Genomic DNA, 12,251 nt, shown 5'->3' with positions numbered 1-12,251 from the left:
TGTACATGAAAGGGTCTGAGGGATCTGTCCATTCACTCCCAAATAAATCACACAAATCAAAAAGAATTTTTGGGATTTTCTCTGAAAGGCCCTCTGAAAGACTAAGACAAGGCCATTCAGGAATCACTTCAGGACAATTGTCTAGAGAAATTAAAGAATCATGTGTGATTTTCCCACAACACATACATTAATTTTAGAGATTATCCCTAGGTCAGGGATCCAGTTATAAGAGTAGAACATCTATCTGTTTTTTTTTTTACCTTCTCTCTCCCTCTCTGTCTCTCTTTCTCCATCTCTCTCTCTTTCTCTTCCTTCAAAACCCCTCTGCTTCAAAAGCATAAGACTACTTCCAATCTTCCTTTATAAACCCACATACCAAAGCTTTATGGACTTTAGATCAAAGCCCCTTTCTTCCAAATTCAAATCCAACACACCATTCCACCTTCTCTGACTAACTTAAGTCAAACAAACATACTGGTGGTATCACTTCAATTGCTAATCGGTAACCCAAACAAATTCAGATTTAAAGGATTACATCATTGAAACACTATCTTTAGCATAGTGCTCATCCATTATAAATTTCAATTCATAGTACAAATTGGTAAACTGAGGTAACCACTGAGTATTGAACAAATTTTTTTGGCACAGGTTTACAATAAGCCTTTGTTCACATCCAAACAACACTTAAAACACATATTTTAGCAGCAACTCACATAATAATCGTTAAATTTTGAGCAAGCATTCTTCACATATATGCCATTTTTAACATCCTACCCACTCTTTGGCTACTGTTTGCAACATATATCCTTATACAAATCAAAAATGTAATCCAAATATCAACCAACAAATCTCCAGAACTCGTGTGAGGTAACTTATCAGTTACATATCACTCAACTCATTTTATCACTCTGGACCTGGAATATTTGCATTAAGATTCCACAGCTTCAAACAAGCTTTTTGATCAGACAGGGCTGGCAATATTTGCTTGCTTGAGCACTTTAAAAACCTCCAAAATATACAATTAAAATATACTCATCTTTAAGTTCTATCACACAGTGATTGTCAACTTTTTGAGATCCCTATTTCAGTCCCAAAGTATCAGTGTGGAACAACTATAAGCACTTCTTTCTCCTTCCTGTGTGCAAGGAAGGGGTTAATAGCTTCTGAGCAATTTATCCTAGGGCTTCCGGGCTTGATTTAGATTTTATTACTTAGCAACCTTGCCCCATCCTTCTTTAACCAGTGAGCTCACTATAATTTAAAAGTTTGAATGTATCAAACCCCCTTCATAATAATTTACTCTCAGTGGATTTCAGTTTGAACTCCATAACTCCCAAATAACTTTGATTAAGTCCTTTAGCAATGTTTCAGTGTAACCAAACTGAAATGCAAAGCATTTACCTGTACTTCTCTCAATCCTGTCTAAAATAGAATAGAACCTCCAGTTTAGTTTTCTTTTAGCTCAAAACATTGCCATATTCCTAATTAAAGTCCATCAACATTATTCCAATTTATAATTTGTTGTGTCTATTTCACACTAGAATTCATAGCATCAATTAGTATCTCTGTCCATTACTCTTATTTCTTCTGGCTCCTCCTCTTTGCCATTATTGTAAGTAGAGGAAAGGTACTGTACTGAATTGTATTTAATCCTCATGACAAGCCCTTTTTGATTTCAGGGATGGTCAAATTTGTCTTATTAAGGACATACAGTTTACATATCATTTACCCTTAACCTATTTTGGTGGAAAACGTAATTCTCTCTATAGTACAAATGCACACATAATTTGTATTCACTCCATTACTTTCCAGGAATTTGTATCTGAATACATGTTCATCTCTAGATCACAAATTCCCTCCTATACATTGTGCACATTTTTTAAAAAAACAATTCATATAACCTTAGTCAAAGACAACACCGGTTAGAAATTCTCTCTTTTGCAAAATACCAAAATTCTTAACACTTACATTATTAAAACCCATGCACAGATTAACCACTTTAAAACTTGTGTCATATGATTTCTTGCTGCTAGTTCTGATAGCACATATTAAAATAAATCTGATTTGGAAGATTCCCAATTTTAAATTCTAGAATAAGTACTTCTCAACAACATAACAACTTTTTTTTCCGAAAGACTTTTCCATCTATAAAGTAGCCAGTACAATTTCTGTCCTTATAGAATAAACATTCCTCTCTGTGTCAGGCTGGCTATCAATCACATTTAGACAATTCTCAAATTCACTGAAACCATTATGCATTGCAAGATCTAACAAAACAAACCTCTAACCATGAGTTTTTGTGCTCAATAAGATCTGGCTAACATTTCACATTTAACTGACAAACAGTAATCATAATACATTACATTTGTACCATATCAAAATCATTAGCAATCCTCCCAAGTTGCATGCATCAACCCTTAGAATTAGTTTTAAGTGAAAATTGCTATCTGTGGAGTAAAAATCTCCCCTTTCTGTTCTGGATTTTTCTCTTTTTCACTCCTTTGGTGGCCCATCCAAAGGAAGAAAGAGGAAAAAATCATTGAACAGGTATTTGCTTCTGCTGAGGATTTTTGACAGTGGAAAGTTCAAGCTTACAACTCCCCCCTTTTTACATAGAGATGAGACTGTGACAAAGACAAAAGTGAACAGTAACATACAATGCTATGACAAGCATGCTTTGAGAGGAAAAAGTAGGTGTTTTTAGGATCCATTCTTAAGAAAAAATATTTGCAGGGAGAAAATTCATTAAAACAGTTTCAGCGTACTTGGGGAAGCTGTGATGAGCTAAGCTATCTGATTGGCTGAGCTGACGTTCTTGTTCCCTAGCTCTCTCTGAACTGATCTATCAAAAACTGACTCTCTTTTTGACTGTGATTTCTAACAAAATGCTCTTGTAGTATCTGGACAAAACTATCTTTAGTTGGCGATGAGCTGTTCCCTGAGGCTGACTGGTTTTCTCAAGGAATGGATTTGTAAATCCCTTCCTATTCCGACTCTCTCTCTCCTGCTTAGGAACTGGCCCTGGGAGCCAGCCCAATCCTTCCCTCATAGTCTGCCCCGTTGGGATGCAGTTGGAGGGAGCGGGGAAGAGCCACTATAAAAGAAATTCCCCGTCTGCATCTTAAACTCTTTTTGCCTCTTTCTTTGTTTCATTTAGCCACACAAAAACAACAAAGACTCAACAGAGACCTACAGGACACACTCTCTCACACATTCATACACCTTTGAACCTGAAGGGTCCCCAGAAGTCACTGAAAGACGTCTCTTTCCCGACTGTGGGACTAAGCTGCGTCCAGCAACCCAACAACCTCTACTGAATCCAGTTTTACAGAACAGAACAGAACTCCATGGCCAACAGGACTCTAGGGCCCAAACATAACTTCAGGACTGAACCTTCAAGCAGGCAGACTCCTAGAGTAAAACAGGCCCTGGGGCAAAACAAAACAGAATTCTAGAGAAACAGAGCTAACTTACCAGAGCAGAACAGAACAGAACAGGACAGATGGTTCCAAAATTAGCCTAATTTTTGTCTGAAATCTCAAATACCAGAACCAGGGGCGGGCTCTGGAGAGGACAGCATTCACTTCCTCAGATTTCTGACCCAGTCCCTCTCGGGAGTTAAGAAGTGCATACTCTCCACATTCGCACTCAGAAATACCCCCGAAGGGGATAAGGGTTCAAGTCTCCTTCACAGGCCCCAGCTTAGCAAAAGCTGAACCCCAGCCACAGGCCTAGAGAACTCTTCCCCAAGCAAGCACACACACACCCTATTACAGCAGCCCTCTCCAAAGTCCTTACCTCCTGGTCCTAGGGCTCGAGATCTCTCTGCGGGGTTCCAACTGAAGTGGGACACTTCACAAATGAGTTCAAACACCTAGAATATGGATTATTGGAACCATAATTTATTAATAAAAGAGAGAAATAAAGAATCTACCAGCTGGGACAGAATTCCCTAATGGAATGCTGCACAGGTTCGGCATTAGGGAACAGGTTATATAGGTTTCCCAGATACAAGTTACACATACAGGTTCTTATATGACAATAAACAGACCTAAATGCAGGAATTTTAGGTAGGAGACCAGAGGTCCATCCTGGGGTTGTGATCTAAGGAGTGTTTATCTGTACTTAGTCAAATATCAGTCTGCTTACCCTTTGATATTCCTGAAATTCCTCCTTGTCTCCTGCCAGATTGTTATCTACATAAACAGCTTGACCTCCTGGCCAGAAGGGAAGCCAGGTCTGTCCCCTAAAAATGTGGACAGGGGGCTATCTCTTTTTAATTTTTCCATCTTTGAGCTACTTCAATTGCTTCTTTCTTTCTTTTATTACACATTTTAATATTTAGATTCTAATCTGCTTTGGGCCCCACTCAGGAATTTTGCTGGCTACCTTTGGCCTGAGGAATGAGACAGACAACTTGCGTCGGAGCCTGGCAAAACTGAGTTCAAGACCCATCTATGACACAAAATGAACAAGTCACTTAATCTCATAGTGCCTTGGACAGTTCTCTCAACACTCTAAGTTTCAGAGAAGGTGCTGACTTATATTTGCAGAAAGAAAACTTCCTTATGGAAATTCCACATGCCAATAAAATGATAAAGCCAGTATCTCTCTTTGTTTGCCATTTTATTTTTTTTCTTTTCATGTCTCTCTCTTTCTCGTTCTTTCTTTTTTAGTCTGTTTCTTGGGCTCTGTTTCTTTCTTCTCTCTGTCTCTGTCTCTTTCCCACATGGAGATGGCCAAACTGTCTTGATGTTTCCAGCTTCTTGTTCTAAGATGATCCATTATGCTCAAAACTAATTTATTTATAGGACTATTGATTTAGAGCTAAAAAGAGAGCTGAGAAGTTGTTGAATTCAACTCCCTCATTTTACAAACAGAGAAACTGAAGCATAAAGAGATTAAATGCATTGTTGGTGGAGTTGTAATCTAATCCATTCATTCTGGAGGGCAGATTGGAACTATGTCCAAAGGGCTATAAAATTGTATGCTTTGATCCAGTTATACCACTATCAGGTCTGTATCCTAAAGACATAAAAAAAGGAGAAAGAACTGATTTATACAAAAATATTTATAGCAGCTCTTTTTGTGCTGGCAAAGAATTACAAATCAAGGGGATGTCCATCAATTGGAAAATGGCTGAACAAATTGTGGTATATGATGATAATGAAATACTACTGTGCTGTAAGAAAAGATGAGCTGGATGATTTCAGAAAGAGCTCGAAAGACCTACATGAACTGATGCAAAGGGAAAAAAACAGATCCAGGAGAACATTATACCCAGTAACAGCAATATTGTATGATAACCAACTGTAAAAGACTTAGCTACTCTCAGCAATACAATGACCCAAAACATTTCTGAAGAACTTATAACAAAGAACGCTATCCACCTCTAGAGAAAGAACTTCCTTGGAGTTGGAATGCTGATCAAAGCATATGATTTTTCACATTAGTTTATTTATGGTGTTATTATTGGGTTCTGGTTTTACATTAATATTTTCTTATAACAATGACCAATATAGAAGTATGTTTTACGTCATAATACATGTTCTACATAGATCAAATTGCTTACCATCTCTGATGGGGGAAGTAAGGTAGGATGGGAAATAATTTGGATCTTATAATTTCAGAACATATATGTGGAAAATTGTTATATGAAATTGAGAAAATAAAATATCTTAAAAAAAGAGATTAAAAGTCAAAATCATAGCTGGATTCAAACTATGGCCTTTTGCCTACAAATCTATCACATTTTCTTCTGCATCTTCTGACCACCCTTATTTTTTTAGTTAATTGTACCAAATTATTCCTAGGAAAAGCAACAACCACAATCTGAATTTACCATTGACAACTTGATCTGGACTGTAAATGATCTCTTTAGTGCAGGAACAGAGACAATGAGCACCACCTTGAGATATGGTCTCTTGATTCTTCTGAAACACCCTGAGATAAGAGGTATTATATGACTAATGTAGGCAAAAACAGACACATAATTTAGTCCGCATGAGAAGGGTTCATGGTCTTTTTGATACTCTTTGGAAACTTTTCTGTCTTCATTTTAACATATTTAAATAATTACATGTCCAAGTTTGTGTCTTCTTCTGTCTCCCCTACTATTCATACTCTCCTTTTATAAAGTCTATGAAAATGTAAGTTATTATTAGTGATAGACATAGAGTTAGTGGTAGGGAAAGGGACACTAGCCCAGTGACAGAACTTGAAAGAATTGAATGCTTAAGGGCTGGCAGTTCTTTATAGCTCATTGATCCTGCCTGACCATAGGAGCTAGTACACCTGGATTCCCTTTCACTTCTATAGCCAAGGAGAGAAGTACTTGGACTTACTGAATTGTTTGGTCACATTGTGTGAGGTTGAAATCCTTCACTGTTTCATTAACCAAGTGCTGCTTGACGTGTATGTTTCTCAGGACAATCTGAGTATATTTTTAGGTGATGGGATATAGGTGCCTCAAAGGATTCTCAGGTGACTAAGGAGACTAAAATGGACTTTTTTTTTTATATTTGTCTCTCTTACTTTATCTCTTTACCTATGATACTGTGAGGGTCAATTATATTATTTGTCAATGTAATTTTTAGTGAAAATCAGAGAAAACATTGGAGAAGGAATGTTTTTTCCCTTTTAAAATCAATTTTTATTCAGATTGTGTCAGAAAAGATACATGAAGAAATAGAACATGTGATTGGCCGAAATCGAAGTCCTTGCATGGAGGACAGAAACAAGATGCCTTACACCAATGCTGTGGTCCAGGAGATACAGCGATATGTTGACCTTCTCCCCACTGGTGTGCCCCATGCAGTTTCACAAGATACTCAATTCAGACAATATCTTATCCCCAAGGTCAGAAGTATTTCTCACTATAACACAAGATTTTATACTTTCTCTCTCAATGAAATTATAGAATCTTAGAGTTAGAAACAACTTTCTTCCAACCCATATCCTTCAGAAGTAGTCACAGAATTTCAGAGTTTGAAGGGCTTTCAGTAGTCATATTGTTCACTCGATCTGAAAAAGAATTCCATCCACAGTATGCTCAACTGGCTATCATCCAACATTTGCTTGGTCACTTTCAATGGGGGGAACCACTATGACGTCCCATTCTAATCTTGGACAACCCTAATTTGAGAGAATTATTTTTTCTTATGTTAAGCCAAGTTTGATGTTTTGTAAAGTTACTCTATTACTCCTAGTTTTGTAGTCTGGTACAAAAAAAAAAACCAATGCTTACTCTCTCTTTCTAGTAATAAATATATAAATATATAAAATACTTGAAATCACCTATTATGTCACTTATCTTAGTACACCTTCTGTTCTCTTGTCTAAACATCCTCCATTTCTTCAACCCATCCTCATATGATATGGACTTGATATTTTTACCAGTGGGTTGCTCTTCCTTGAGTGAGTTCTAGCTCCTTCAATGTCATTTCTTTAAATATGATTCTTAGAATAAATGCAATATACATTTGTGATCTGATGAGATCAGAGTATAGAGTACCTACTTCCAAATTGACACTGAACTTTAAATCACCCTTTCAATATGCTCAATTAGTTTTAAATCTACCTAACTGAATGATAGTCTGGTCTGTATATTTCCATTAATTTGAGAATATGAAAACCTTTGCTAAAGTCTAGGTAAAGACCATCTATAGTATTCTCCTGATTTACTAGTGTATTCATGGTCACACAAAAAATAAGGATGATGCCACTTCAGATTTTTTTGATTACTATTCCTTATTTAGAGTAATTTTCTTATTCATCCCTTATCTACTCTTTAGAAATGCATTCTAGACTCTGAGTGCAAATTAAGTTATAACTTTTTTTGCTTTAATTTTCTTGGACATGTGTGTAGAAGCTCTCTTATTTTCTCCTTTTCTTATCTGAAGTATTAAATCGCTATTTGCCATGTTTATTAATTCTATCCTTTTTAGTTTAAAGATCATTCTCTTGATCAGAAAAAAGGTCTAGAAGCAAAATAAACATTGAGAAGCTATGCATCTTCTCTTATTACCTGGCATCTACTAAATCACCTGTGTAGCAGTCCACACCTATCTAGGGACAAGGGAAATAGTTGAAATGTAAAGATTGTCTTAGAAGAGAGCATGCTTAGTCCTGCGCATGGCAAGTAAAGCCTTTTGACCCTTAATCCCAGCTTCCCCCAGGTTAGGCATGAAATCAGGTTTCTTTGTGCTCACCTGGCTGAGACAAACCACACCTATACCTTGTCGTTAACCAATGATAATACAGTATGCACTCATCCCTCTGTATTGTGCACATTTGCATCTCAATGGTAATAAATAGGAGCTCCACAGAAGGCCAGCTCTCTTACCCCATCATCTCTCACCTATGTCTGTCTTTCCTGGAGCTTGGTCTCTGGCCAAGCTCCATCTTTAACTTCCTCCCTCTCTATCTCTCTCTCTTCCTGAAAGACCTTTCCTCCTCAATCTCTTATCCTTAAGTGGTTCGTGCTTAGAGTACCAGCTCTAAGGAACTGGTGAATTCTTTCTTGATCTCCTCTCCTCAAGCTGGTATCATGTCCTCTGATAGCCAAGTAGTCTGGGCTTTCTGTGGAGTTCCAGTTGTCAAATATTACGTGTGTGTTTACCTGTTTCTTGTCCATCTCCTTGGCTGTAGTCCTTCCCCAAGGTCAGCTTTCTTTCTATCTTTCCTATTTGTGGGAAGGCTGCCGGCCAGCCTTCCTGCTTTAACCTGGTTGCCCCTTGTTGATATAGTTTTAAAAAATCTCTTCTTATTGCTCTCTGTTAATCACACCAGGCTCTGTTCATTCTGGGCTTTATCACTTCTATCATTCTTTACATGCTTCTTTATCTCATCCTCATCTTTTAGAGATCTAAGTTGGTTAGTGAATTCCTTGTAATAAAAATATCTATTGTACATAAAGTACTTGGAGGTTTGCTTTACATATCTCATCTTGTTTAATCTTCACAACTATCCTGTAGGAGCAGATGGTATTATTTTTCCATTTTATGGATGAGGAAATTAAGTCTTAGGGAGATCAGCTACATTACAAGCTGTCACTCAGCTAATAAATGTGAGTCAGAATTTGTATGAATACCTCCTTGACTTCAGGGAAAGTAAACTCTCTGTTGTACCACTTGGCTACCATATCCATATTGGTACTTTTACAGAATACTCTTTTTTTCTTCCATCATCAGAATTCGTTTTCTTTGTTTTTTTTTTATCTAAGGAAATTAACTTTTGTCATTCTTATAATAATAATGGCTAACATTAAAGTTTGTAAAGTGCTTTATATCCTATCCATATTGATACTTTTAGAGAATGTTCCTTTTTCTTCCATCATCAGAATTCTTTTTTTTAAAAAGGAAATTAACTTTTGTCATTCTTTCTAGCCTAACTACCTTGGGAGGAAGGTTCTCTTATTACTCTCATTTTATCAGTGAAGAAACTAAATCTGAGAGAGGTGAGGTGATCTGGGCCACACAGCTAGTCAGTTTTTGAGGCCAGATCAGGTCTTGCTGACTCCAGGTCTAGTACCCTAACCATTGGACCTGTTAGTCGCATCTTTTATAAATTTGAAGAGGGACTGGTCACTTTCCCAGGAAGTTCCCATCATAACAATCCATGGTGTGTATAGAAGGTGTGCCAAGTCAAACAGCATGCTCTGTAAGACAGCATCATCCACCCGGAAGAAGAGTGTTATATCACAGGGGTTCTTCAAGGTATTCAGGAAACCCCACATAATCTCTGCTCACATCTACCTATCCTAGTTCCACTCAGATGGTGAGGATTGAATCAATAAAAGAATTCCATCTTGTTGGTTCCTCTCCATTTGCAGGATGAACTTATCAAGAAAAGTCAAAGTATGAAGAGCTGCTCTGTTTTTGAGAGAAAGGAAACAAGCACAATTGAAGTCTTTCATCAATGCTATATCATGTCTCACTATCAGGACTTATCATCTGTTTTTTCTATTCCTACTTGATTTTTTCTTTCTGCCCCCTTTTAATGTTGCCTTCATTCCTCAGGTCTCAGATGCTTCTCATCATTTGTCTTTTCTCTGCTTCCTAAATAGCCTTACATGAATATATCCTCTTAATACACACTATCTCCACCCCCTTTTTCTATCCTGTTTCTTTGAATAAGGTAACTTCTTCTAGGGTTTTTCTAATTAAGAATCTCACGCTACCAAGCCCAAGTTTATTACTTTGAGGTAAAATTTCCCATTTATAAAAAATCTTAAAGCTTCAGTCTATTTTGTTCATTAGCTACACTTTAAGCATTTAAAATCCCTTTCGACTATTTGTAAGAAATCAAATAATTCTTTCCAGCCTTTGCTAGGTGTATTCCATTCCTGCCATTATTTCTATTATTTCTCTATTTTGGACTCAGATCTTATCCAGAAATCCAAATCCCATTCTTAAACACCTTCTTACAAGATGGCCATTCTGAAGCCTGCCTTTCCTTTCTGAATCCTTTGCTTCTAATTACCAATATAATGAAAACAGCACCTGTTCTCCTAAGGTTTTTAATTTTTTTCCTAAATGTCAAAACTTTTAGGAATGCTCCCCAGGTTCCTTATGCAAGTATTTTTTGCCGTGTAAATCGCCACAGGTTAGTTGTAGTCATCCCTTTTGACAAGTTCTAGGAGGTTCTCTGTTATATTTTTGATTTTGCCTCTGAGAATTTAGCCAACCTATCTATTTTTGTTATTGTCAGCAAATGACGCTTTCAGCATCCTTCCACAAGGAGTCACTTACCACTACTCTTCTTTCCTTCCTGGACAATATCTTACCAAATAACAGCAGTGAACTTACTTTATTATTCTTTAGAGTACAAGCCAAGTGTTTATTCCTCAGAACATCTAGTTCCCTCCTAATAAAAAAGGGCTACAAATTTATTTATTATGTCTTTCCTTACTCCTCTTGTATGACATTATTTTATTCTTCAACATCTTGACATAGGTCAGAATTCATTTTTGCTTCTTAAGATCATCTGGCATGTGACTGAACTTATCCCTGAACTAGTGTACTTATTATCTAACCAGCAAGCTCATTCCTTCTTTAATGGATCTATTGATCCAAAACTTTTCCTTTTATTAACCTCAGATTTGCCTCCTTGTATCCTTTGTCCACTGGTACTGGTACTATCCTACAAAGTGTCAAAATTCAGTTTCATTTCTCACCATAGTATTACTGATTTTCTGACGTATTGTAAGCACAGGCTTTAAAAAATAATATTGGCTCTCTGTTCTTAAAATGAGGATTTTGGAATAGTTGGTAATTCTAAGTTCTCTTTCTCTTTCCATTCAAACATTCTACAGTTTTTATTTTCTAATTGTTTCTATTTGCTCATTACAGGGTACCACCATAATACCATTATTTACTTCCATTCTGAATGATGAAGAATTCCCTAATTCACAGCAATTTGACCCAGGTCATTTCCTGGATGAAAGTGGCAACTTTATGAAGAGTGACTATTTTATGCCTTTTTCAACAGGCAAGACAAGCTTATCTAAATATGTGCATCAAAGATAGATCAATAGCTCAGAAGCCTTGTGTTTCAACCCTGCTTTTCTACGCATTTTCTGTTTTATCTTCGCTAACTTATTTAATTTCTCTGGGTTTCATTTACTTTATTTCATTTATGTGTAAAAAGATAGGGTTGAACTAGATGGCCATTCTGCTACTTTCATGTTCTAAATGCAAAGAGTTGGGTAGTGCCATAGTATATGATACCTCTGGTTCTCACTGGGCTATGATTCACCAACAGGAAGATTAATTTAGAGGGAGGATACTAGAGGGGTCTTCCTTCTCTGTACAGGAAAACCTTTTTCAAAGAAGTCAAGGACTAGAAAGGAATGCATCCACTTTTTTACCTATTACAACTGAGTTCTAGGTAGACTCTATAAATCAGAAGAAGTAGTCTAGATTATTTATGAGTTTAAGAATATGAAATCTCTGTATTTGTCTCTTTCAGGAAAACGGATATGCCTTGGTGAGGGCTTGGCTCGAATAGAATTATTTCTGTTTTTTACTACCATCCTATAGAATTTTACCTTGAAACCTCTCATTGATCCCAAAGATATTGACACCAACCCAACTGCTAATGGATTTGGCAAAGTACCTCCCCCTTATAAGCTCTGCTTCCAACCTTCCTGAAACATGTGAAGGACAACATCTGGCTCCAAGTTCTCTAGTCTCTTCATGTACTCTGAACAAGTTGTACTCATTATTCCCTTTCTGGCAATGAAAATCCCC

General features: G+C 36.9%; 1 protein-coding gene across 1 annotated transcript in view; it reads left to right on the top strand.

Annotated features, from left to right (window-relative positions):
• LOC100023281 (cytochrome P450 2C20-like) overlaps positions 1-12,041 on the top strand; it is a 28,330-nt gene extending 16,289 nt beyond the window's left edge. The window contains exons 2-5 of the mRNA XM_056815449.1: positions 5,814-5,955; positions 6,671-6,858; positions 11,352-11,490; positions 11,971-12,041. Of these exons, the coding sequence (XP_056671427.1) occupies positions 5,814-5,955; positions 6,671-6,858; positions 11,352-11,490; positions 11,971-12,041 (540 nt within the window). The remainder of the gene's footprint in view (positions 1-5,813; positions 5,956-6,670; positions 6,859-11,351; positions 11,491-11,970) is intronic.
• Positions 12,042-12,251: the final 210 nt, after the last annotated feature.

This window comes from Monodelphis domestica, chromosome 1, assembly GCF_027887165.1.
Source record: "Monodelphis domestica isolate mMonDom1 chromosome 1, mMonDom1.pri, whole genome shotgun sequence".
Taxonomy (NCBI): domain Eukaryota; kingdom Metazoa; phylum Chordata; class Mammalia; order Didelphimorphia; family Didelphidae; genus Monodelphis; species Monodelphis domestica.
The sequence above is the reverse complement of the archived record's forward strand: the minus strand, read 5'-3'. Positions and strand labels throughout refer to the sequence as shown.